The sequence below is a fragment of the Pararge aegeria genome, chromosome 14 (assembly GCF_905163445.1).
Source record: "Pararge aegeria chromosome 14, ilParAegt1.1, whole genome shotgun sequence".
NCBI classification, from domain to species: Eukaryota; Metazoa; Arthropoda; class Insecta; order Lepidoptera; family Nymphalidae; genus Pararge; species Pararge aegeria.
In genome coordinates this window covers 1,034,133-1,060,875 of record NC_053193.1, presented here as the reverse complement: position 1 = coordinate 1,060,875, position 26,743 = coordinate 1,034,133, and the positions used below count along the sequence as shown (strand labels likewise).

General features: G+C 36.1%; 2 protein-coding genes across 3 annotated transcripts in view; both read left to right on the top strand.

Annotated features, from left to right (window-relative positions):
• LOC120629228 (monocarboxylate transporter 4-like) overlaps nt 1–26,743 on the top strand; it is a 48,693-nt gene that overhangs the window by 3,898 nt on the left and 18,052 nt on the right. The window contains exon 1 of one of the 2 annotated variants that reach the window (XM_039898097.1): nt 24,201–25,043. The exons of the other annotated variant lie outside the window; for it this stretch is intronic. The gene's annotated coding sequence lies outside the window, so the exon portion shown is untranslated. Of the gene's footprint in view, nt 1–24,200; nt 25,044–26,743 lie in introns of those variants that run through there. 2 annotated transcript variants of the gene reach the window in all.
• On the top strand, nt 1,557–2,893 carry LOC120629229 (craniofacial development protein 2-like). The gene has a single exon (XM_039898098.1). The coding sequence runs from the start codon at nt 1,876–1,878 to the stop codon at nt 2,818–2,820; it is 945 nt and encodes a 314-aa protein (XP_039754032.1). The 5' UTR covers nt 1,557–1,875; the 3' UTR covers nt 2,821–2,893.

Below are 26,743 nucleotides of genomic sequence, written 5' to 3'. Positions count from 1 at the left end.
AGTGGAAGTAAGAATGACCGACTATTCGAAAACGACAGATCGATTGCAAGAGCAAATCTTACGCTAAGGGTCGTGGCGCCACGAATGGGTATCGATTCAGTGACGCAGTGCGGCTGATCCCGCTATCCCGCTAGTCTGCTCGCAGCCTGCGGAATCCTGACCTGTCGCCTGGGAAAAAGCTTAAGTAGGACGTTTATATTTATTTGCCTTCGTGGACGGAGTCGAATCGTTATGGTTAGTTTCCACCACAGCTGTTAGTTTAGCAAATAGGGTCTTTTCGCCTTTTCGCGTCCGACGCCCAATTCGCGTCCAAACGACGGTACACTGTTTTACAACAGTGAAAAATAGCAATACCGACACACCAATCTAAACAAGAGCGCTTCTATTGATGTTCGGACCTATGACAGGTACTCACACACAAAAGAAAGATCTGTGCGTGCAACCCAAATTTAATGAAAAATAAACTAATCTAAAAAGTCTGTGGTTGACAGCTGTCAAGGGAACACTCGTTTGTTTTGCTGCGACAGTTTTAATTCCAAAATAGTTACTAAAAACGTGATTTCAATGTGTTTCTATCGTTTTTACGAACGAATAACTTACCTGCTACAAGAAATATCAAACCAGAAGACAAATAATTATAATTTGGATGGAAATTTCACTAAATCCACGATTTGGTAAATATAATTAAGTACCTACCTATGCTTATATGTGTAACGAACATTTCAAATAGACAAGAACGTCAACAGCAAAATAAACATCCGGCGATACTTCAAATTTGACACATAGAGAGTGTTGTCGTACCTCAAAAAGAAGCATAGACAACATCTAGTATCAAAAAACTTTGAGTATACCATTAACATGGACATCTCGGAAAATGCGATCGAAAAAATTCTTGGAAAACTAAAAATAGAATTAGAAACTCAAACAGAATGCATAACACGTAACGTTATCAATGCTGTTAACGCCGAGTTACAACAAATACAAGGGAAACTTGAATTTGCAGTGGAAAAAATATCAACTTTAGAAAACAAGGTACTTCAGCTTGAGAGAACAAACAGACAACAAAACCTTGTTTTCCACGGATTACAATGCAAGAAAGGGGAAGAAACAACAAGCATTTTAGAATTAGTAAAATCCATGAATATTGTATTGGAAGAGAAGGAAATTGACTTTATAAGGAAGCTGGGGGATCACAAATCGAGTCCTCTTCTAATGAGACTTACTACAGTGAGCAAGAGAAATGAGATCCTAAGAAATAAAAAGTCACTCAAGGCAAGAAACGTTAATATTACTGAGGATTACCCAAAGGAAGTTATTGAAGAACGAAAAGCGCTTAAAGATCAACTACTAGAGGAAAGAAAAAAGGGAAAAATTGCTTATTTTAACTTCAATAAATTGATTGTAAAGGAAGGCATTCCAACACAAAGAGAAAAGAGAAAGCAACAGTTCTCGCCACCTGCACAGGAAAATGTAACAAAACCAACAAAAAAACAGGCGAAACTAGATCAACTGAAAAAAAACAGAGGAATCTTAAATCAGAACGAACAAGAGCAACGAACACTCAAACCACAGACACTAAACTTAGTCATACATGAACATGTTACACGAAACAAAAGGCCCCCACCACGGCTGGTCCCCGCGAGAGTGCCTGAAGACCAAAACCCTTCAGCAACATTAAAAACTGACTACTTCTACACGAAAAATGGTCAATCTAAAATCAAAAGCTCCATCATCACAAACAAAAATAAGCAAACCACAAAAAAACATCTATATATATCAACACTCAATACACGAACCCTCAGGACCGAAGAAAGTCTGCAAGAACTGATACTAGCAACACAAGACCTAAACTGGGATATTATAGGCATAAGTGAAATGCGAAGAATAGGGGAAACAATAGAAGAACGAGATGACTTCATATTTTACCATAAAGGAGAAACCGCGGGTCAAAAAGGAGTTGGATTCTTGATTAAGAAGCACCTTAAACCTAACATAAAGGAATTCATTGGAATTTCAGAAAGGATAGCCGCAGTACTCATAAACGTACCTCACTACAAGAAAGATTGGATGATAATACAAGTCTACGCTCCCACAGAACAATCAGACCCAATGGAAATAAATAAATTCTATGATGACCTATCTGAAATTCTAAAGGGGCATCAAAATAAATATCTAGTAATGATGGGAGATTTTAATGCCCAGGTGGGAGATAGGATTAGCACAGAGGAATTTGTCTTAGGAAAATATGGTTTCGGTAAAAGAAGTAAGAACGGGCAGAAATTAATTCAGTTCTTACTAGAAAATAACCTGATACTCTTAAATAGCATATTTAAAAAAAAAATTAAGAGCAAATGGACTTGGGTATCACCTGACGGAAAATACAAAAATGAAATTGATTATATTACAAGTAACTACCGTAAGGCCTTTACTAACGTAAGTGTTATACAAAACTTAAACTTTAACACAAACCATCGGATGGTTAGAGCGGAAATAAATGTACGACAACCAAAAACGTCAAGGAAAAATTTCAGTCACCAGAACTATATTAAATTAAATAATACTAACGATGCAATCACAGAAACAAATAAATCACTACATGAGACAATCATTCAGACTTCGTACCAATCTCTAGGTGTATCAGAAAAATATAATAAGATAGAGAAAGTACTGAAAGGAATACCAATAAAGTTAAGAAGCGCTAAAACTAGTAGTCTAAGTGAAAAAACTAAGAATTTGATAAAATTAAGGAGGATTGCATTACAAGGCCAAAACAAAAAAGAAAAACCTCCGCAAGGTGGCCGAAATCAGCAAAAAAATTAGAGAAAGCATGAGACGTGACAGAAAAATAAGGAGGCTCGAGAGATTAGAGCACCACATAAAAAAGACAGGCGGAATGAGAAAAGCTTTGAAAGAACTAAGAGAGACAGGAAAGGAGTGGATAGCGAAAATAAAGAAAAATAACAAAACCATAACGAAAAGGAGAGAAATATACAAGGCTGCTACAAGCTTCTACAGCGAACTTTACTCTTCAAATAACTGCTCAAGAAATGAGCCGGTACAAATAATACAAACAAACTCTGAACCAAAATTCTTATTGAGCGAAATAGTGAAAGCAATAAAAAGCCAGAAAACGGACAAAGCTCCAGGACCGGATAAAATAAGTAATGATCTCTTAAGGGGTACGATGGATGAGGTGGCACCAGTGCTCACCTCAGTATTTAACGAAATCCTAGCAACTGGAATAATACCCACACAATGGGGAATATCGCACATCATCTTGATCCATAAGAAAGGGGTAAAAGAGGATATAAGCAACTACAGACCCATAAGTTTAATGTCAAATGTATACAAGATTTTTTCTAAGGTCATTCTTGGTAGAATAGAGGCAAAGCTTGACGAACAGCAACCAAATGAACAGGCAGGTTTCCGCAAAAATTTTTCGACAATCGACCATATCCATACGGTTAGACAACTACTGGAAAAGTATAATGAGTATAATAAATGCCTTTATATGGGTTTTATCGATTATACGAAAGCTTTCGACAGTCTCTTCCATTGTCGCATATGGACTAGCCTAGAACAACAAGGTATAAGTAGATCATATATTAATATTATCAAAGGTATCTATACAAATAGCAAGGCACGAATACAGCTGGAAGTATTGGGAAATGAGTTCCCCATAAACAGAGGTGTCAGACAGGGTGACCCGATGTCCCCTAAATTATTCTCAGCTGTCCTAGAAAGTATTTTCCGAAACCTAAACTGGAACGAAAACGGGTTAAACGTAAATGGGCAAAGACTTCATCATCTTAGATTTGCAGATGACATAGTGCTGTTTGAAGAATCACCATCAAAACTGGGAAAGATGATACAAGAGCTGGCGATTGAAAGTAGCTATTTTGGCCTAGAAATAAACAAAAACAAAACAAAAGTTTTGACTAACGTAAGTAGCGTCTCAACACCAATCACTTTAGGAGGAGAAGTCATTGAATATGTTAAAGAATACACCTACCTGGGGCAATTAATCTCACCAGAGGATCAAACAACTAAGGAAACAAACAAAAGAATAGCCCTAGGCTGGAGAAAGTACTGGTCGCTTAAGGAAATTTTAAAAAGCAAGGAGATGAATCTAAACATGAAGAAAAAAGTCTTTAATACATGCATCCTTCCATGCATCACATATGGCTGTGAAACCTGGGCGCTAAACAAATCCCACAGAGAAAGTTTTGAGAGATGTCAGAGAGCAATGGAACGTAGCATGGTGGGTGTAAAGAGAAGAGATAAAATCCGGAGCTCCGATATTAGAGACAAAACCGGGGTAACAGACATTTTAACCAGGATGGATCAGCTCAAGTGGAGGTGGACGGGTCACATGCTACGAGACAACCAAGGAAAGTGGAGTACCCTAGTAACTCATTGGTATCCACGAGATGGACAAAGAAAAAAGGGTCGGCAACAAAGACGTTGGGAAGACGAGCTGAAACTTACAGCTGGTCCACTATGGAGAAGGGTGGCACAGGATCGTAAGCACTGGCGAGAGCTGGAGGAGGCCTTTGCCGTGAGGCACACAGAGCTAAGGGACTTTATTTAATGATAAAATGAAATGTAAAAAGTTAATGTAACTCTTCTCTGAAATAAAAGGCTATTTTATTTATTTTATTTTATTTAAACTAATCTTGCGTGTGCAACCAACAAGTGCTGACGCGCGAATGTGTTGTAAAAAAAAAAGTGAGCAGCTGTACTTTTCACGGTAAGTATTTAAGGTATTTATGTGAAATTTAGAATACTTTGTTATCCCTAGACCTTAATTGTGAACCACACTATAGGAATAACGATGTTTGTGCTTATATTTTTCTACTGACAGTTTTATATAAGGTGGACGCGAACTGGTACATAAAATTTATAAAAAAACCACTTTGCGTCCGCTGTGGACGCAGATTACTCTTAACTATTTCTCAGTAAGATGTTTAATTAAATACGATAACATGGGAAAAACAATATAAACTTCCTATCAATTTTAACAACATTAACATGCATAATATGATGGCCGATTTGCGTCCATATTATTATAAATATAAAAAAAGATAATGAATGTCAAAAATCTGACTTGGACGCACAGTTTTCCTAAAAATATACAATTATTATACGAAAATTATTTTATGTATTTGCCAATATTTGAATTTTGTTCCATTTTTAGGGTTCCTTACCCAAAGGGTTAAAACAGGAACCCAGTACTAAGACTTCGCTGTTCGTCTGTCACCAGGCTGTAGCTCATTAAACGTGATAGTAAGACAGTTGAAATTTTCATGGATGATGTATTTCTATTGCCGCTATAACAATAAATATTAAAAAATAAAATAAAACACGGAACGCGCGAGTCCGATTCGCACTTGGCCAATTTTAAAGGCTTTGTACCGAAATGGTAAAATAGAATCGTATAAAGCCATCGACATGATATTCGAAATAATAGTGAATCTATTAATGGAGTTAGTTGGAGGAGAAAAAAAAATATCCTGAAGTGCAATATATGTTAACTTTTATGATATCAGCAATTAGGTATTAAATAAATGTTTTGATTAAAATCACAAGCTTCCCTTTTTATTTCCTATTTCCCTTCCTAATTATTTCTAAACAGGTGGACGCCAATTGGTCCACAGGCGGACGCAATCTGGATTTTGTGGACGCAAAATGGGAAAATCGCCTGTTTCAGCTATTTGTACCTGTGTAGAATAAAACATCAGATGCGTTGTCCAAAACTGTGCATTAAACTTGACAAGACTATATAGGGACTACATTACAACCATATTTGATTAAAAACTACCGCACGGACATTTTTTTTTCACGTTCAAACCTAAAAACTCCACTAAGTGGACGCAAACAGGCGAAATGACCCTAGGTACGAAACAAAAAACTAAACAAACTGCACATTTATAATATTTGACAGCCATCTGGCGCAGTAGGCAGCGACCCTGCTTTCTGAGTCCAAGGCATTGGGTTCGATTACCACAACTGGAAAATGTTAGTGTGATGAACAAGTGTGTTTTTCAGTGTCTGGGCTTTTCAGTGTTGTTTTTCAGTATATGTATAAATATTTATGTATATTATCCATCATCTTAGACCCATAACACAAGCTACGCTTACTTTGGGGCTAGATAGTGATGTATGTATTGTCGTAGTATATTTTAGTATCTGTAGAGTTTTTTGTGATAAAGCTCGTCCAGGGAAGCACTACTGTTAGAAATATTGGGTTAGGCTCACATAAATAAAATACAGTTCAGAAGTTATTTATTTACTTTGAACCTCTATATTTATTTTAGTTACCTAATAGGTAAACATTTGTCATACTAATACTTTACTTTCGATTTATTTAAAGCAGGAACTTATAATTTATCATAGTACCTGCAGACTTAATAGGTCTGAATAGTTTTATAAAGTTTAATAGTGATTTACCTACACTAGAAGCAAATATCATTCATAAATAGGTTTGTATAGATTTTTATTCATATTTCGTTGATCTAATAGGTAGGTATTTCTAAAGCTTCAGCAAATAATTACTAGGCCTAAACTTTAACCTTTATTATTATTTAGTCACAGTAGCGCTTATTATAGTGCTAGCAACTAGGTTTAATGTAAATGTTATATACTCATCTCGAATCTCGTTCGCAACTTGTGATTTGTAAGAAAGAACTTTTCAACGACTCGTAATTATACTGGTTGTTCGTTTTACTTTCCTTTATAAACAATTACTTCTTCTCATAATGTTCTCATGTGATGTCCACCAATTCGCACTGGGCCAGCTTAGTGCAATACGGCCAAAACCCTTGTTATAGTGGGAGGAGACCCTTGCCCTTTAGGGGGCCGGTATTGGGTTGATATGATGTTTATGATCATGAATATATGCTCATGGCACAGTCCCGTAAATAGTCGACTGTAAACGAGAAGTGAGTGCGGTTCGGTAACGGGAATAGTTAAATTTAACATAATGGGATTCCCGCGGTTAATATGGCTTCAGTCAGTTTAACCTTGCATTAGGGAGTAATTTTAGAATTCAAAAACACCTTTCTGGAGCACTGTTATGGGATCGAATTCCAATGAATTTAATTAAGGAATTAACAGATTGTAAATTTGCCCAGGTTCGGTGTAAAGTATGAAGTTAACAATTCTAGAGTTGGACTAAAGTAAATATCTGTAATTTGGATGTTCGTTCCTGTATTAAAATTGACAGATTTAGGCTAACCTACTTGACAATATATCTGTGGGTTTTTTGATTTAATACAGGCGCATTAGCGATACACTCAGTCTTTTTGCCTCAGACGGCGCAAAGATACCCCATGGTGTCGTTGTTATTAGTTTACATAAGACCTTACATAAGATTGCTAGTGGTTGAAGCGAAAGGAGGGTTCCCAAAATCCAAGGTATAAGATTTGACCCCGCACATATTACTGCTAGCATGAGTAGGAGACAGGATGCTTTATGAACTCTCTGAAAATTAACGCATAAGCGGAAATAATGTCCTAATAATTTACGTGCCTTCTCAAAGGATATAATTTTTGTATCCTATCTATGGTATCCTATGCCATCCGTGTTGTAGCAAGTTAATTGGCAGACGATGAAGCGGTATTTCGAAACCAGTTAAAAATCAATGATGCTATCATCGCCGATGTCACAAGATGGTCCGCGGTAATTAGGGCCAATTGCTCAGGTCGGCTCGGAAACGTTCGAGAAAAGGACGCGCGGTACTTTGTACACTGATGTGGACAGGCGATTCAGCTATTTATAGGCTACGACTGATTTCCTGTCTCTAATATTACTAGAAAAGCTTCGGATATGATTCTAGAAACCAGAGCTTCTGACACACTTGGAGAATAATTTCGAACTTTAAAACTTTTGAAATACACACGCACATTTTCATCAAAATCGGTCCAGCTATGTAAGTACAATTAGAGTTATGCATATTGCTGTCGCTTTTAGTATTTTTCCCTCCGTTTAAACCTACCCTGGACTTCTACGTATATTTCAAGATTTAAATTGGTCAAATCGGTCCAGCCGTTCTGGAGTTTTAATAAGACTAACGACCAGCATTTCATTTTTATATATATGGATAAGTTTTCTTTTAATAGGGACCCCAAAGTAGCTTTATATGCTTTTTGCATCAGACCACAACCTTTGCAATAGCAGCCCAGACTAAATTATAAGTTTGAAGTCATAAGGGTGTCTGTTAATTTACTATATACCAAAAAAGGTTTTATGAATGTAACAAAACATTGACAGCCTGGCTGAAGACACTAACCTATGAAGAAACTGAGGCGCTTCTTCAGTTTATTTCTATGTAAAATGCAATGGATATAGACGCACTTAATAACATGTACACACACACTCACACAAACACACTCACGCGCGCACACACACAAACAAACACACCATACACACCAAGACACTACTCAATCGTTTTATTTTTATTTTATCTTGTTTTTGCTATGGAAGAGTAAGGCCTGACACAGGTATTTTGATGCTTACTAGGAGGTCTTCACAACAAGTATCATTTACAATGTAAGAAACGAAATAAACGATTTTTATTTTTTTATTTATTATTTATCTGTTGGGAGGCTTCGGCCGTGACTTATCAGCCTACCGACAAACACGTGCAGCCAAGTTATTTAGCGTTCCGGAACGATGCCGCAAAGAAACGAGTATAGGTTTAAACTCTAACATAGCTGCCACATTCCTAACAGGTTAGCCCGCTACTATCATAAACTGCATCGTTACTTACTTGTGTTGGAGAAAGTGGGGATAGGATTTGGAATAATACTAGTTTTCACTTATTACATTTGACATATAATCGAGCAGAGTTTCCCCTATAATTACTTGATACAGAATGAATGCTTGAGAAGGTAATGCTGCTACTTTTATACGGCTCAGGTACCGTTTACAATGTTGACAACAAAACGAACCAATAATAATATTTTACGATATTAGTTTCCCGTAAAGTTAAATCACAAAATATATTGTTATTATTATATTTGGAAAATATTAAATATTCAAATAAGTATTATTACGAATTATATAAAGCAAAATATTACTATTAAAGCAATTCTATATTAATGAATCTTGTAGTGACGTCACAACATGTTTATAGCGTAGCGTAGGTATCAGCCAGCTGGGTAACCGCTAACACTTGCTAATTGTAGTGTAATAAAATAAGAATAATAAAATATTAACATCCAATTTGACTCGAGTAGGGAATTGAAACCGGGAACTCTCTATGAAAGATCGCTGCTCGCTAGGTCGCAATCGTCAGCTGTCTGCGATATTTCGAAATAACCTCGAAGGTTAATACAAGACGTCCATTCGCTTCTAGCGGTAGAGTCTATGGATCGGTCTAAGGGTAAACTTTCTCTACTCAAATAGGCCTGTTTACATTTTCAATTTATTATCAATACAAGCTTGTTAAATATATTTAATACATAGGTTATTCTATGTGCACTCACTTTATTTTTTACCAACTGTTGTGGAATTAATTTGGACCCCCTTTAGAACAATACATAATTTACAAATGCAATGACATAGTTATGCCTGAACATAATTAAAAAACCATCCGATGTGATAACCTCATCCTTTTTGAAGTCGGTCAGAAACAAAGAAAAAATTTAAGAAAAACTGTATGCAGTAATATAACAAAATAAAACCTCATTGGTTTAACTTAAGGGACTAAATTACAAAGAAAATGAAATACTCGGCAATAACACGGGCGTTCAATTAGCTTCAATAGCTTTAATGTTAACATAGCTACCTTCAAACATAATGAAGATGTCACTTTTTAACCTAGTGGCCGCTGTGCGATGTAGCCATACCTCACAGAGGAGACACCGCTTTTTAGGTTTCCGTACCTGAGTGGTGCCAACCGACCCCTTTTACTAAACGTTTGCTTTCTGTGCGTCTGTCAGTCCATCCATCGATCTTTCTAACTGTAAGTGTGACTGTAAGTAACATTTTGCGAATTTTTCACTTAACAATTATTCATTGTAAAGTTAACGTCTCCTGAGGATGCTCCAATTTCGGAGCGAAAGGTGCGTAGAGGGTACATTGCCAAAAATCTGATTGGTGTATGAGTATAAAGATTGAAGAAATTATAAATTACACCATACAGATTATCCTTCTTTTCGCGGAGTATAGAAAATTAAACTTAATTTTCATAATGACTAAGTCTGTTAGCGGGCAGTATCTCATAAATCATAATACGAAGAAGGTTTAAACAGTGTTTCTATTGCCGCAATAATAAATATATACTTATACCAACTAACTACTTATTAACAAATATAGAAATAAAGATATAAAATTCGTAAAGTGCAAGACGGTGTCGCACACCAAGTATATCTTATACTAATATATAAAGCTGAAGAGTTTGGTTTCTTGAAGGCGACTATCTGAGGATGTGGTCCGATATGAAAAATTATTTCCGTGTTGGATATGGATAGCCCATTTATCGAGGAAATCTATAGGCTCATCTATAGGTTATCATCACGCTAAGATCAAAATGAGCATAGCACCACTGAATAATGTTTCTAAATCGTTTTTTTTCCTTCGCTGCGTAAACGGTTTTAATAAAATCATGTATAATCATGCAACAGCGTATGTCATCTTTTAAGATTGACCGCTAGTACATATATACACTTGTACGGTGTTGCGGTATTGGTTGCTTTTTTTACCTCGGTAGTTAAAAAAAGGCGGCTTTGTTTTGTTTTAAAAACAGTTAACAAATTTTTCTCTCGCAGTGCAGAAAAGGATTTCGAATTCAGAACGTTCCGAATTTCTTATTTCACTGGTGGAGTTTCTGAACATTTCATTTCAGTTTCATTCAGAAAGTTCAGAAAGTAATTAGTAATTTTTGCTTTTAAAATTACGAAAATTCATTTTGCGGTTTTTCTTTTCTCTTAAATTGACGTCATGGCTTCCTCCTCAAGTCTCTCATGTGGAAGTTTCTACATACAAAATATCTGCCCAGTATATTATGGATGGATGGCATGCATGTTATATTATTTCATGTGGATCGTAAACGCCAAGCGTTTTTATCGTTATTTTAATTAAGAGCACATATTTATACTGAGTCTGACAAATGATTTATGAGCTGCCCGAACTTTTCTGGCATACACTATAATATCGCTTGCTTTTGTTCAGGACAGTAAAATTTGAAAAAAATATTAAAGTTAATGGAAAAATACTTAATGAAGACCATTTCATAGATATCTCGGTCGAGAGTTTTTTTTTTTTTCGATACATAGACGAGGCTCTCTTACCGAGTGCTTGAGCCTGTATTCTCTAGATTAAAAGTAATAATCTTTTAATCTAGAGAACATGGGCTTTCGTTTTATTTTATAACAGTGGAATACGTTGTTAAGTCTACGTTATTAAAGAAGTTTTTATCCTCAGATTATTGAAATACACTTAAGATACTCATCCAAAATTTAATACATTACAGGTATTGTTACAGCGAGTTTCCCTCGTATTTTGTTTGTATGTAATTTACACGTAAACGCTTTGTAATTTTGATATAATACAATTTATCTCTCCTCCTGAGCATTGGCGCACAAGAGGAAATAATATATGTATAAACAATAAGTAATATATAAATAAACAGGGATAAACTGCTCCAATTCCAGGAAGGGGTAGGAATATTCCCTGTAAGGGGATATAATCGGGACACATAGTTTTAGTCTCCTGCCTGTGATAGTCCTTCGCCGTCACCACCCGGAAATGTGTGTCTTACAAATGAAAAAATCTTTCAATGTTCTCACATAACTGCCTTGATGGAGATATTCAATTCGGTCGTGCTACATTCGTGATGTCATTCAAAGTGAAGGGTTAAACGCGTGTACTGGGTTGATGAAAAAAATGTCATCAAACTAATTCAAGTACATATTTGGGTTGATGAAAAAAATGTCATCAAACTAATTCAAGTATTCAAATAATTTCGTAATGTAAATCCAACTTACGGGCGCAGGTAAATGAAAACGGAGCGTCTGCTTCTGTTACCGAGTCCATGATATTTAGGTCACCGGTCTCCGACGATAGATACAATTTAAGCATTTTGCGCCTAGACACACCTGTTAGCTATACAAATAGTTTCCGATCGTGACCTATCTCTGTTACGTAAGTTTTGGACTTTTTTTTGTTTGTTCCACTACAAGTTAGCCATGACTGCAATCTCACCTGGTGGTAAGTGATGATGCAGTCACAGATGTTAGCGGGCTCACATGTTAGGGAGTATGGTAGTCATAACCCTAATCGGTTTCTACGCGATATCGCTTAGCGTGGTTACTCGGACTACCATCGCATGTAGTATTTTTGTTAACTTATTTGACATGACCTTACCTACCGTGTCTTGACCTCATGAAAAAGGGGATTCTGTAGCAATATGTCAACGATATTAAATAATATTGCTTTAAGCGATTGTAGTAATGGGGCAGGAATGTCTCCGTATGAGACTAGAATATCTTTATTTGCTGGAATGTATTTTTTTTTAATTTAGACTTTCGAAAATAAATAAAATCGAAACCTAATAGGATCACTCTGTTATCTGTAAGCAGACGAACTTTGAGAACAAGTTATAAACTTTCACTTTTCATCCAACTTTGATAATAGCGCCCACAAACCCACATTAGAGTAGCGTGGTATGTTTTTTCATATCCGCCTGGCAACCTCTAGGTTTCTTAACATATGGAGTGAATAGACGTTTCTAGCCAAGTGCGCTATACATCATTGGTCGCATCACTTACCCTCAGGTGTGATTGCAACCACTGATTTTTATATTAAGAAAATAAAAAGCTGTTTCGTGGAGACAGAAAAATCTGGAACAGTGATCAATTGGGAGCGAGCTATTTTAAACTGAAGGGAAGAAGATAGTTCAGTGTCGCATAGAATTATAACTGGAACTTTTGGCGCAGTTTTAAATAAATATGTTCTACATAACTACTATCTATATATATATATAAAAGAAAGTTGTGTTAGTTACACCATTTATAACTCAACAACGGCTGGACAAATTTTTAAGATATTGAATTTTTTGGATTCCTCTTAGACCGGAATAGGATAATAAGTATTAAAATATAACATTCAAACATTAAAAATGAGCCGCGGTACGAAATTCGCCGAGACAGCTATTATTATATAAATTAATTTTTACCTGAAATAAATTTTCAGGAAGGAAATATAGGCAGGAATTTGTTAGTTTCCATCCCCGTGGCTTGGAGAGAACTTTAATTCGTCGGTCTCCGGTTATAAACACTAGCATATGATAATAATAATTGTTTAACTCCACCAAACGGCGTAAGAGCAGCATGGTGGAGCTCTTAAACCTGTGCCCAGCATCTAGGTGATGATGCAGGAAGTGTGTGGAACGCGCGGACTTATAATTATACTTTTTTTTTAACTTTTGATTGAGAAATGTCTTTGACCACTTGCAAGACACCGATTAAAGAGGGGTCTGTTACCTAATCGAAAATGGTTAAACAGGTCCTAATAGAATATGTATATATATGAACTAGAGGTCCCTCGCGGCGTCGTCAAGTCAACCTTAAAAGATAAAAATAAATTATGTGATAACATAAAGAAACACACGGTAAGAGTAGAAACCAAAGAAGATAAAACAAGTATAAAGAAAACAAAAGCTTTTAGAAAAGCAAAGCAATTCGAACCATCACAGACAGTAGCTGTGAAGAAGTTCCCCCTTTGCAATACTTTTGAAAAAGAGAACGAAGACAAAGAAGAAGATAACTGTAGAGGTCATGGAGAGAATTATCATGAGATCCGACTCGTCGAATGTTAGTAAGCTGCACTGTAATTTTTAATGCTCAGGCTGTATAAAAATTGTACGGAGTTTGAGGACATGTGCTGCGGCAACTAGAAAAAGAAGGAGTTGAAAGTACATAAGGGCAAAGAGAAAAGGAAAGAGACTGTCTATCTCTTCCCAACTCCTATGGCCATCATACCGGACAATCTGGGAAAGATGGTCGTAAGGTTTTTTTTTATCAGGCCTGATTGTTTATTTTTCTTTGCTTGTCGACTGACTCTTGTTTCCACACTATTATTTCCACTTGTGCGCCAGTGCTCTGAGAGTTGATAAAGCCTCCTACCTATTGGAAAGAATGAAATCTGTAAAATGCGTTCCACCTTAGTTAATGCCATTGAAAAAGCAAATGCAACTGCTACGGCAATGTACGATCGTCCCCAGTCGTCGCTTCGAAATTGCTATAATAGAGTTCATTGCACTTACGCTGTCTGGAAAATGTGCACCGCAACGTTTTTAATATTAAGATAACGTGTTTTCTTTCGTATTAAATTTTCATATTCTGAAAACAGTGTGCGGCTATCAACTTTATTTAATTACAATCGTCCTGAGTTTACATAACGTAACCTTAAAACAGCTTTACACACGACCCGTAACATAAAAAAATCTAGAAATCGTGTACGTGCATACGTTAGTAAGTAGTAAATGACTGAAATATTTTAAAAAAGATAACGGCAAACAGGTGACATATTCTCTAATCTATTTAGCTTATTTTACAGTCGTGGACCATAAGCACTAATTTTAATCAAACGTTGTACATAGCCTTGCTCGCAGCAAAGCGTGTAAATAGTGCTCGGGCTATTGAAACCTTCGTCCTTACCCAGCCATGCTCTGTGATTATATAATAAAAAAAAAGAGATAATAAAACATTGTTGCGCGGTACAATAGTCATACATGGGAAGAGAACAATGTTGCCTTACACAATGACTCCACTCGTGTCCTGTTATCACATACACACGAGGTTGCAATGTCAACAGTTATAATTACAATGGCAAGATTTATTGCAATGCGCGCACGCCATAAAACAGATTAGTAATTGGATTACTGGCAACCGTGTAAAGTTTGCAGAAGTGGATGTTCTCTATTCGACGTGAATTGGAATGTGGAATGTGGTGGAATTTAAGTCGTTCGGGTCGTAAGAGTGGGTATATAAACCGAATTGATATCATATTAACTCCTCAACGTGCAGCGGTGAACAATCCGTGAAATAGTTTAATTTATAGTTATTTATGCAACTATTGTAATAACTAATTAAAAGTTCGCTATCTTTGGTTTAGAAAAAGAACGCCAAATTGCAGTGAGAAGCGGTGATAACCCAGTGGTTAGGACTTCGGCTTCACTTTCGCGGGGGCGAGTTTTAATGCCAGCACGCACATCTAACTTTTCAAAGTAAATTTTATATCAATTGCTTTAAACGGTGAAGGAAAACATCGTGAGGAAACCTGCATGCCTGAGAGTTCTCCACAATGTTCTCAAGTGCGTGTGAAGTCTATCAATCCGCACTTAGCCAGCGTGATAGACTACGGCCGTAGCTCTTCTCATTGTGAGAGGAGACCCGTGCACTTTAGTGGACCGGTTATGAAGTTGATATGAGGAATTACGTTCTTCTGAGTTTTTTTATTTATTTTTTAATGTTGTTTTAACAAACTTTCTTTCTTCTGAGTTTTTTTATTTATTTTTTTAATGTTGTTTTTATGACGGCCGATTGGCGCAGTGGGCAGCGACCCTGCTTTCTGAGCCAAGGCCGTGGGTTCGATTCCCACAACTGGACAATGTTTGTGTGATGAACATGAATGTTTTTCAGTGTCTGGGTGTTTATCTATCTTAATATATATATATCTCCTGTCACGATGTTTGTCCGCGATGGACTCCTAAACTACTGAACCGATTTTAAATTAAATTGGCACACCGTGAGCAGTCTGGTCCAACTTAAGAGATAGGATAGCTTAGATCTTTAAGTAAAGTCACACATTTTATTTTATTTTATTGCAAATTATTTGTCTATAATTAATTGACAGTCACATGTTATATGTATATACAACTATACTCATTTAAGGCTTAGCGATACTGAATACTTTAAAAACAAAATCAAACGCAGACGAAGTCGCGGGCAACAGCTAGTATATTATAAGTATTTATGTATGTTATTCATATAATTATTCATCAGTCATCTTAGTACCCATAACACAAGCTACGCTTACTTTGGGGCTAGATGGCGATGTGTGTATTGTCGCAGTATATTTATTTATTTATTAAAATTTTACAATAACATAAGCCTCTTAGAAATTTTGAGTTTATGATGTTAAAAATATAAATAGCGGGCAGACGAGCAAGGTTTTAAGCAAGTCACCTTAATAGACTACCTTTGTCTGTGGACATCTACAGTAGACGAGTGACCACTGATAAGTTACCAGCTGTGAAGAAATGTATTAATCCGACTATAGAGCAAACCGATCACAGTGTCAGAAAACTCACGTAGACTTGCTTGAAATTAAAGATTGTAGCTGTTCTCTTCTTTCACCTCATAATATCGTATACATCGTGTAAACTAGTCTTTTTTTAAATATTTTTTCCTCGATTCTAATTTGGTGTACAATAAAATTATATTGTAGTATTTAATTAATTCATTCAGTAATGCAAAACATGGTTAAGTTTTACACGAGCTTGTAAAAGGACTTTGACATGTCTGTGGGGGTGAACAAAGAACGTTTTCGCTTTCTTAAAATTAAATGATTAAAAAGTAAGACATTACAAAATGTACTTTCAGTTATAATGCGCCAGGAATTCTCTCGAGTTTGAACGTAGCAGTACTCAATTTCCACGAAAAGAGAACCCGATGCGGCTAAAACGACCATTGTTCGTAAACGAGATTGTGTAACGGTTTAGTGTGAAATTGCCGGGAGATTTTCCGAAACCTTGTTACGGTGTTTGAGATTCGTGGAACAGATTCGACGATAGTGGAAATTTTGGCAGTGGAGCGATTAAAAAGCCCACAATATGTAGATCCAAATAAGCTATCTAAAACGCGAGCATGCTACGTAGCCGTTCATTAAACATTACCAAAATAACAAGCGATGGAGAGAGCTATGTTTGGAGTAAACAAATCTACATGAACAAATTATAAATGGGGTGGTCCGTAGAAGGACCGGAGTTACTGACATAGCTCAACAACTCTCGATGCTGGAGTGGCAATGGGCGGGGTACATAGTTCAGAGAACCGATGGACGTTTGGGGTGCCAGGGTGCAGCAATGGCGACCTCGCAAATGTAAACGCAGCGGTGGTAGAGCCCTGACGAGGTGGACAGATTACATCAAGCGAGTCGCAGGGAGCCCTTTAACCCAAGCTGCGCAAGACCGTAACATTTGGAACTGTCTTCAAAAGACATATGCCCAGCAGTGGACGTCCATTGGTTGACATGATGACGATGAATACTTAAATAGATAAAAGATCAATTAAACATAAGCAAGGAAACTTATAACTGAGCTTAAATCTACAGCGTGCAGCTTTGATAAACGTTTGCTTAACCCAAATTTACACTTTGACATTAATTTAATAATCAATCCGCGGGCTTAGAAGCCTACAAAAAACTCTAAAATCCTATTAAGTATAGCGTAATAGGTTAAATAAACGAAGAAAAAGTTTGGGTATGAGTTGGCCCCAACAAGGTAGCTACGTAAGAGCAAAACTGTGAAATAGTGAACGAAAAAAAACAAACTAACTATAATGTGGGTCCTTGGTAGTTGGCAGAAGACAACATTTCATACCCTGATTATATACATTGACGAAAGATAAAATTTACGTCCCACCTGCCAAACCACGATAAGAGAAATGGAGAAGTTTACCTCGGTTCAATAATCATTACCGTTAATATCGATCCACAATCGGCCCAAAATAGGGCACGGGTCGCCACTCAGAGAGAACCACATCAAACTTTACCCTTTGGGAACATTATGGAGAACTCACAGGCATCCAGGTTTCCTCACGATTTACCTTCACCGTTAATGCGAGTGATATTTAATTTATTTAATCGCACATAACTTAGAAATGTTAGAGATACGTACCGTGGATCTAAATCGGTCCCCCGAAAGGGAAGCCTCCCTTAAAAGTCCTGACCACTAACTAGGCTATCACATGTACACATATATGACACGTATAACATTTTAATATTATTTCGACCCATGCGCCTTTGCTGTGAGATAGGATAAAAATGGCAGGAGATAAATATTTTGTTCTTTCCCAGGGGAGAAAAATGTCTCCTGCCCATTCTAGTCGTAAAGGGAGTTTGGAACCGTCTTAGGTTTAGTTTTTAGTTAGCGAATGTGGTTACTACCATCAGCGCACCTATGTTTAAAGTTAAACAATTCTCAAGAGCCTGTGATAGGCCAATGGATGAAGAATTTTTGATTTCATCTGTTTTGCATACATTGCGTAAAGAAAGGCATGAGATGTGGTTCTCAAAGTGAAAGTCATTGTTTATAAGTTATGCCATGATTAAATGTCGGCATCATAGAAGTTAAACATTGTTGAGAAACTTCCCGCAACTTGTTACGGCTCAAGTGATTTATTGCCCAACTTGGCAAATAGTAATCAATTAAAAGTCTGCTTAGCCTAGACGTTCCTTCACAAAATCAGTTAGTTAATAATAGTTAAGTTACTAATAAAGCTCTTATTGAATCAAAGGCCGTATTAAGACAAACTTGAAATATTCAAAACAACGCCACGTTCGAAATAGATTACACCTGAGACACCTGAGGGAAAGTCTTTACATTAAGAGTCTGGACGAGTTCAGCATTAAGATTTTATTTTTAAATGCAAACTCAAAAAATATTATACAAATAGGTTTACTTTCAAAATATTAAGACACGCCTCGAAATGGCATAATACAAAATTATACTTGTGTGCAATACGCGCGATTTTAGTTTGCCCGACTGATGAAGACAGAGATCAGTCTGCGAACTACTCATTTTTTTTAATTCGATAGCAGTCTGCATTTGTAGGTTCGCATGTATGAAAAAAAGGTACCACAAAAGAGGTCCAAAAATAGGGAGCTAGAGATGTCCCATATTTCGTAATTAGACGTGTACGCCTAAGGAAATCTTTGAGCATTCTTCAGTCGCTAAGTTAGACCTTGACCTTCCCCGGGCTAGCTTCATATAACCATGCCCGGGGCGCATTTTATATAAAACAAATGATGGCCGACAGACATGACAAAAATGATTAATAGTTTCAACTCTTTGGATACTTATCTTAGGGCCTGTCTCACCACCCTCTGAGAAGTGTTGGAAAGCCTAAACGTAAGTTTTTTCACTTTCTTACTTTATGTCATTTAAAAAAGACAACATACCTATTATTTAAAAAAGTTATCCGCCACTTATCTAAAGGTGGTGAAACATGCCCTTATACTTACAAAGGAACTTCATAATATGAAAAGATTGTCAGCAAGACGGTTTTACGTTGAAGTTCTGCTTCAACGAGAAAACCTAATGTTTTTGCAGGTTGGAGATTAAGAACCAAATGATTTAATTTTATTTTTCACACTAAACTTAATATAGCAGTTTTTTATTCATTTGCAACAATTATACTTTTTTTTTTTACTTTTGCCCCTGTGTTTACGGTGTATATTTACAACTTGAATACGATGCACTGTCGAAACTGGAATACGATCTCAATGCCTGGTTTACGTCATTGTTATTACCAGCAGCTACTGGGCTACTGAAACATGCGTTAAATGAAAGCATTTATTACTAGCGACTCTAGTCCTTCCAATATCTTTAGCCTGGCGTTATGTAACTGTCACCCTGTCGCCTTCACTCTTAAGCCAAACACGATAATTATTTATTTTGGTCACGTTCGATGATTTCGGCGAATGGTAATAATATTGAAAGTAATTGATTGGATTTTATTTCGTGGCTTTTACAGTAAAGATTTAAAGATTCGAAATTTATGTATTTCTGGGAAAGTGGTTTTAGTGACTTTCGTTCGGTTCCGAAGCCAGATAGGTTACTTCCCAAGTTTTGTTTTTACAATTGTTTCAACGCCGTATAACGATCGAGGTAATAATTGCCCATAACAGTCCACCGATGGACTTAAAGCTTCTCCTAACAGGTGGGTTTGCCAATAATTGCGTCGCAGTAGATGGTAGTATTAGCACAGAGGACGCTACTGCCCTGTCTCCGTTATATTCCCTTAATCGCCACCCTTCGCAAGAGAAAGGGGTGGTATCGACGGTATTCTTATCTTCTGCCACAACACGGCACAATGATCGACATAGTTTAACTGTAAAGCTTTTATTCAAGATAGAAAGACACTTATCGACAATGATGTTCGATGGAAAGCCATGATAAAATTAAGTTTGTCCATGCCAATCTCTCAATTCTTGATTTGAAAGTACATACTAAAGTTGTTGGTAGCAGAAAAAACGGACGTCATCAGAATTTCGATGGTATACTTACGGTCGAGTATTTGTTAAATAGTATAAATTTGCCAATTTTAACCAACGTTTTTGTGTTAACATACTTACTTATTCCAGCTCTGACTATATTATGAACAGCATTTAAGTACCTATGTAAACTGCCCCAGAAACGTCAGTTACCGGTGTCGACATACACAGTAAAGTTGATAACAGACAGTATTTATAAAAACAAATCTATCCAAGTGTCCAGCACTGAAATAGACAGTAAGCAAAAAAATGATTTTTATTGCAATTTCTCTTAAAATCATCCGCATCGCGAAGATATGCCATGGAAACTCGAGCATTGGACATGCCCGAGTTATAGTATTTATTAAAAGAAGTTTTTGCGCTGAACGTTATATAATGCCAATAACTACTTCCTGGTGATGGAGGAAACATTTTAACCACTTAAATGGGAGTGATTTCTGATGTAATGTACAGGCACATGAGGCTTAACACCGACGACTCAGTTTTATGGATACATGGCGGCACTGTATAGGAAGTGTTCCTTGCATACCCTGCGAACGGTTGTTCTGTTTTAGGCGATGGTTTTCAATTTACCATCAAGTGGGCTATCTGCTAGTTCCGTCAAATCCGATCCCTATCCCTATCCCTATCCCTATCCCTATCCCTACTAATATTATAAATGTGAATGTAAGTTTGCTTGTTACGCTTTCACGCAAAAACTACTAAACCGTTCATCACGAAACTTTGTAAACATATTCCTGAAGGTATTAGAAGTAATATAGGATGCTTTTTATCCCGACATTAAGCTCAGTTCTTTTGGGAGAGGGGACGAAAGTGTTTGACGATTTTACACAATAACGCCGTCAAATGATAACCGACTTAAATAATAACTTTTGTACTTTAGAGGTTATAATGTCTGTTTAATTCTGATGACATTCATCAGATCTAGAGGGATCATAGAGGACAGAACTCCTCAGCAGACAGCAGCAAACCCGCCCTTAAGGCTTAGCCATTCTAAATACACAAAGTGCTGCCACATTTATGAGGCCCTCAGTGCTAGGACTAAATAAAAGTTGTCAGAAATGTTCTTCATTACGTTTAGCATATGAATCAACTAATAATGCGATTTCAATTCTTCCTTTAACGATTACTATTCTTTGTAAGTGATAGGAGGAGCTGAGATTAATTATGAAGTTCTTTTTAGATATTGTTTATTATGAGATTTTTTTGGTTTTTTTTAACTACTCCAAATCTTTTTTATATAAGAATACACAACCTAAAAATTTCAGTAGAATTACACCTAAATTAAATGCGACATGTCTTTCGAAAAACAAAAACAAACGCAGACGAAGTCACGGGCAACTAACCCAGCTTTACATTTCCTTGAAACTACATTTATTATCACCATTAGATGGAGTTCTCACCTCACTGACCACTTCTAAAATATTACCCCGATAAGCAACATGTGGTGAGCGGTGACGGGTTACTATTCAATTCAAGGAAATAAGATTACGTCTCAACTTATTCATACTTATAATTTTAATTCATTCGTCTCGTGTTTTAAGGTTCCGTACCCCAAAAATGACCACAGGACGCTATTACTAAGCCAACGCTGCTTCAGTCCGTCACAGGGCTGCATATCATATAATAGGTTATTATATAGTTTCCATATTACTACTATACAACTGATAATTTCTTAGTCATTTATAACGTGTGCACCGTTCGTCGTCTGCCAGCACCAGGAAGGTTCCTTACTGCCCCACGTTGTCGGAAATTTGCAACCAGACGGTTTATTGTTGACTCGTGAGAGTCCACAATCCGCACATTAAAGTAACGACGATATGCACGCTGATTCAAACCAATGGATCGTTGATTTGAAAAATAAAGCTCAACAATTTGGGCACGTTGTTCAATTGAGAACTGCTCCATTTAAATTCCCCCAGTCTTCTTTACAAAATACTCAAAGGAAAGAAAACAAAAACCCCTTCGTTAATTTTGGGCCACCCTATACAAAGCAAGTGGCTTGGCTTTCGTCACCCACAAGTTAGAAATATAATTGTAGATTATTGTTGGAAAGGAACAACTGCAGTTTCCTTGTGGCTTCTTCTCCTTAGAATCTGCCATGATTTGCAAGTCTTTTTTTTTTTTTTTTTTCCTTAAATGATATCTGTAGAGTGATGGGGAATTGAAGTTTCATATAAAGTAATAGGTTTGAATTCAAACTAATAGGTTTATATTATTTGAGGATTGATCAAAATAGAGGGGTCGTTTCCTAAATAAATAATACTTTGTATACCAATAAGTATTACAGTTATAGGAAACAGAACTTCACACTGGCAGAAACTAGTTTCATATAATTCTTATATCTTTGTCGCCGGCTTTATCTCTCGAATGTGTGTCGGTTACAGACCTTAGACGCGTCACGCACTGGCCGTGTTCATATCAGCGTTTAACGACTGTTACTTATCATAACTACGGAAACTTTATCACTGTACCAAAAAGAAGATAAAACTCAGTGCAGACTAACACGCCTTATTTTATGCTAGTACATTTTCAGTATCCATTTCTTCTTTGTTCTAATCACAATTATTTTCGTTATTAAAACAAAAGGTTACGTTAGGCTGACTCTTGTTCTCTGTTTATGTATTTAAAAATTAATTACAATTAAATGGCTAGGCTGGCCAATTTATGACATCGAAATATCTGTCTTTTTTGAAGCTCACATGGTTATTTGGACTATAGTAAAACTTATGAAAATTAAGCTTAATTTACTGTACTCCGCGAAAAGCAGGAGAATCTGTATGGTGTAAGTTAAGAATCAACAATTATTCATTGTAAAGTCAACATGAGGATGCTCCGGTTTCGGAGCTTGCGCAGAGGGTACATTGCCGAAGATCTGTTTGGTGTGGCGTATAAGGATTGAAGAAATTATTAATAACACCATACAGATTCTCCTGCTTTTCGCGGAGTATAGCAAAATAAGCTTAATTTTCATAATATTTCATGGATTTCCGCAAAGTAACGCCTGCTTCTATGCAATAGAGTAAAACTCTATTATTTAAAAATTTCATCCTGGTTTGTCTGCATAACTATGTTATCGAAATATTTATCTGGTATTAAGTTCATGAGATTATTTGGACTAAAGTGAACCTCAGTTACATATAAATTCTACACTGTTTATTTTGCCTATCTATGATTTCGAAATATATGTCCTTTATTAAGCTAGTATGATTATTTGGGTAAAACTCTATTACATGTAAGTTTCATTCTGGTTTGTCTGTATATAACTTTGATATCGAAATATCTATCATGAGATTATTTGGACTATATTAAACCCCAATAACATATAAATTCTACACTGGTTAGTCTGCCTATTTATGATTATGAAATATCTGTCTTTAATTAAGCTCATATGATTATTTGGACTATAGTTAAACAAAATTACAATAAATCCAAACCTGGTTAATTTTAGGAAAACCTGAATCGATATTGTTCTACGAGGGACTAAGAAAACGGGACCCTAATTTGTGAACTTCTATTTTGACTGGATGGTCCCGATTTTACATATTTAGTTATATAAACATATATTTGACGGCTGCTAGTGTTTCCATGCGGAATAGTTTGATATCGACGTCCGAAAGGTTAACGAGTAGCTCTCAATGCGTACAGCTAAGAATTTATTGTCGCAGATTCATATGAATATGAACTTCAATAACCTTATCAAGAATTCGCTCCAACCGGACAATCGTCTTACCAATTCGCCATTCAGTGATAAATACGTAATTTAGTGTCGTATTGACCGAGGCCGTCTCAATAGATAATCTTTTATCTGACTATTAAATAATGAGGCGGCCACGGCTCGCGTCGGCCACTTCTCTCAGTGTCCAATCACTCCACGACTGTGCTGTCCATAATATCGCTACTGTCTTCCTCGAAGACGTTTTGGCCATTCTTTTCCCTATGCGTTCATTAACTTTCATAGTGAATCACTATCTCTTTAACTATAGCGTCACCTTTTTTATACTCTCCAGTTCTTTCCCAAGTGTAGTTTTAGTTGTGTTTTAATGTGTTGATAATTTCTCCATAACATTTATTAACTTCCCTTTAAATTGAAGTACCGTGGTTAACTGGATCATCGGTTTGAGTGCATTCTTCAGTAGTTACCAAGTGTAGTTTTATTGTAGTGTTAGAGTTTTGACATTTTTCTCAATAACATTTATAACTAACTTTCTTTTAAGTGAATTAACGTATCTAATTATATCGTTTCTCTAATTGTACACTACTTTGTGTTAGATTACAAGCCTAGCTTATGTTAAGTGTTTAAAGTGTTTCTCTCGTTAAGTGTTTTGTTAAATTAATTTTAAGTGAACATGGCAGTAGTTTGATTCCATACTTAGTTTTATATACATAAACTTGTCAATTTCTCTTTTGTTGTGCATTTTACGTAAGCTTTCGCAATTTCTTTCTTAAAACAAGTTTAAACTCTTCTAACGTATCCACTATCCACGAATTCCCATATCGTTGATTTATACTTTAAGAAGTTTATTTCTTTCCTATTACACTCCTATTTAATTCTTTTTAAGTAAACACTATCTTGAATTAAAACAAAAAAAACGTTCAAAAGTGTGGTGTTTTCAGTGACATTAGTAAGTGCTCTCTATATGTTGTGACTATTATTATCATCAACACTGCGATGGTGGTGTTATTCGAAGAGCAACAAGTCAAGTCTTGGCAACCGGATGATCAACACTAGACGTGCCAAAATGACGCTACGAATACAGGTGAATTTGTTATTGTTTATTAACGAGCAGTATCTGTGATCATGTGTTTAACCAAAATTTTGCAAATATTACCTTATTATACTTATCAGTTTTTACCAGCTGGTTTAGGGATTTAATTTTCAAAAAAAAAGGTGCTTTTTAATTGTGTTGATTTTTTTTCTTATGTTTATTCAGAACTTTTTCAATTGTTAACCTATATGAAAAAAATCTTAATTTGTTTGAAATTGCATACTTCCAAGGTGACCACTGTTATCAGTTAAAGATACCGAAAGGACGTAGTATGCTGTACCGGACTTTTCTTAGATTTATTAAAAGAGGAACAATTTCGTCATAGATTGTTTCGGCGTAACTTCAACCGTTTACGCAACGCACGCAGCTCAAAAGGAATATTTTTTTGCCGTTCTGCAACATTTTTATTTGATTTGGCTTCTATTGGTTGGTGATGTTATATAGCCCATTTTTTAGCCACCTTTCTCTAAAAATGGACTATCCAACACAAACATTTTCCAATTTGGCGGCCGACTGGCGCAGTGGGCATGGACTCTGCTTACTGAGTCCTAGGCCGTGGGTTCGAGTCCCAGAACTGGAAAATGTTTGTGTGATGAACATGATTGTTTTTCGGTGTCTGGGTGTTTATCTGTTTTATTATAAGTATTTATTTGCATCATATTCATAAAAATATTCATCAGCTATCTTGGTACCCATAACACAAGCTACGCTTACTTTGGGGCTAGATGGCGATGTGTGTATTGTCGTAGTATATTATTATATTATATTATTATTAATTTGAATCAGTATGAGATCAGCATGTTCAACCAACCAAACTCTTCAGCTTTATGATATTAGTATGAATAGGACTTTTCTTCTCCGAATACCAAAGCGAATTAGATATCACGAATGTGTTTATTTAACATAAACAGTAGTTATCGAATGATTATGGAGTGGCACGGTACACAAATATTGGTATTCTACTTAATAAAGTTGACGAACTCCACGATTGGCTAAAAATAGACAGGTAATCCAAACTAATAGTAAACAGAAGGCATAATAAACGGTTGGCTATTTCTCGGATTATATACGTTGCGGTTTTATAACAAATAAATAATAATTACCTTACAAAGAGGTCTTGAGGTCTGGCCACTAGGTATTCTGTATCTCGGTGAGTATTAAATAACGTTGGAAATTATGAATTGTTTCCATCAATTAACTGTAAAACCACATAATAATATGCATCGTGCATCATAGACATTGAATATCGGTTGGAAACTGGACTGTGTCTCAACTTCTAATACTTTCTACTTTTAATTTTATATTAGCTTGTATGTAAAAAAAGCTTTGGTGTATGTACAATTGACAGTGATACACTTTTAAGCTGATTTTTTTTTTAACTTACTAAGGAATCTATCTGAAGTTTACCTTTAAGAATATTCATTTAATTTTCGTACGGCAAATCTTTCTTAAACGTCATTCCTTAGTTAAAGATTATTGATAGCAGTAAAGACGATTGAATAATCAACCTTTATTTTACCGATATCACTGACAGCAAATTAGTGGTCCTTCGATTTTCGAAGAACGTACAAAATACATGAGATCATAATGTATTACTGAGGCCTATTGCTTTTTCTATCCTCCTTTTCTTGAAGAAGTAATAGTCGAAGCTTACATTGTTACAATTTTATTTAAGCATTAAATAGGATAAA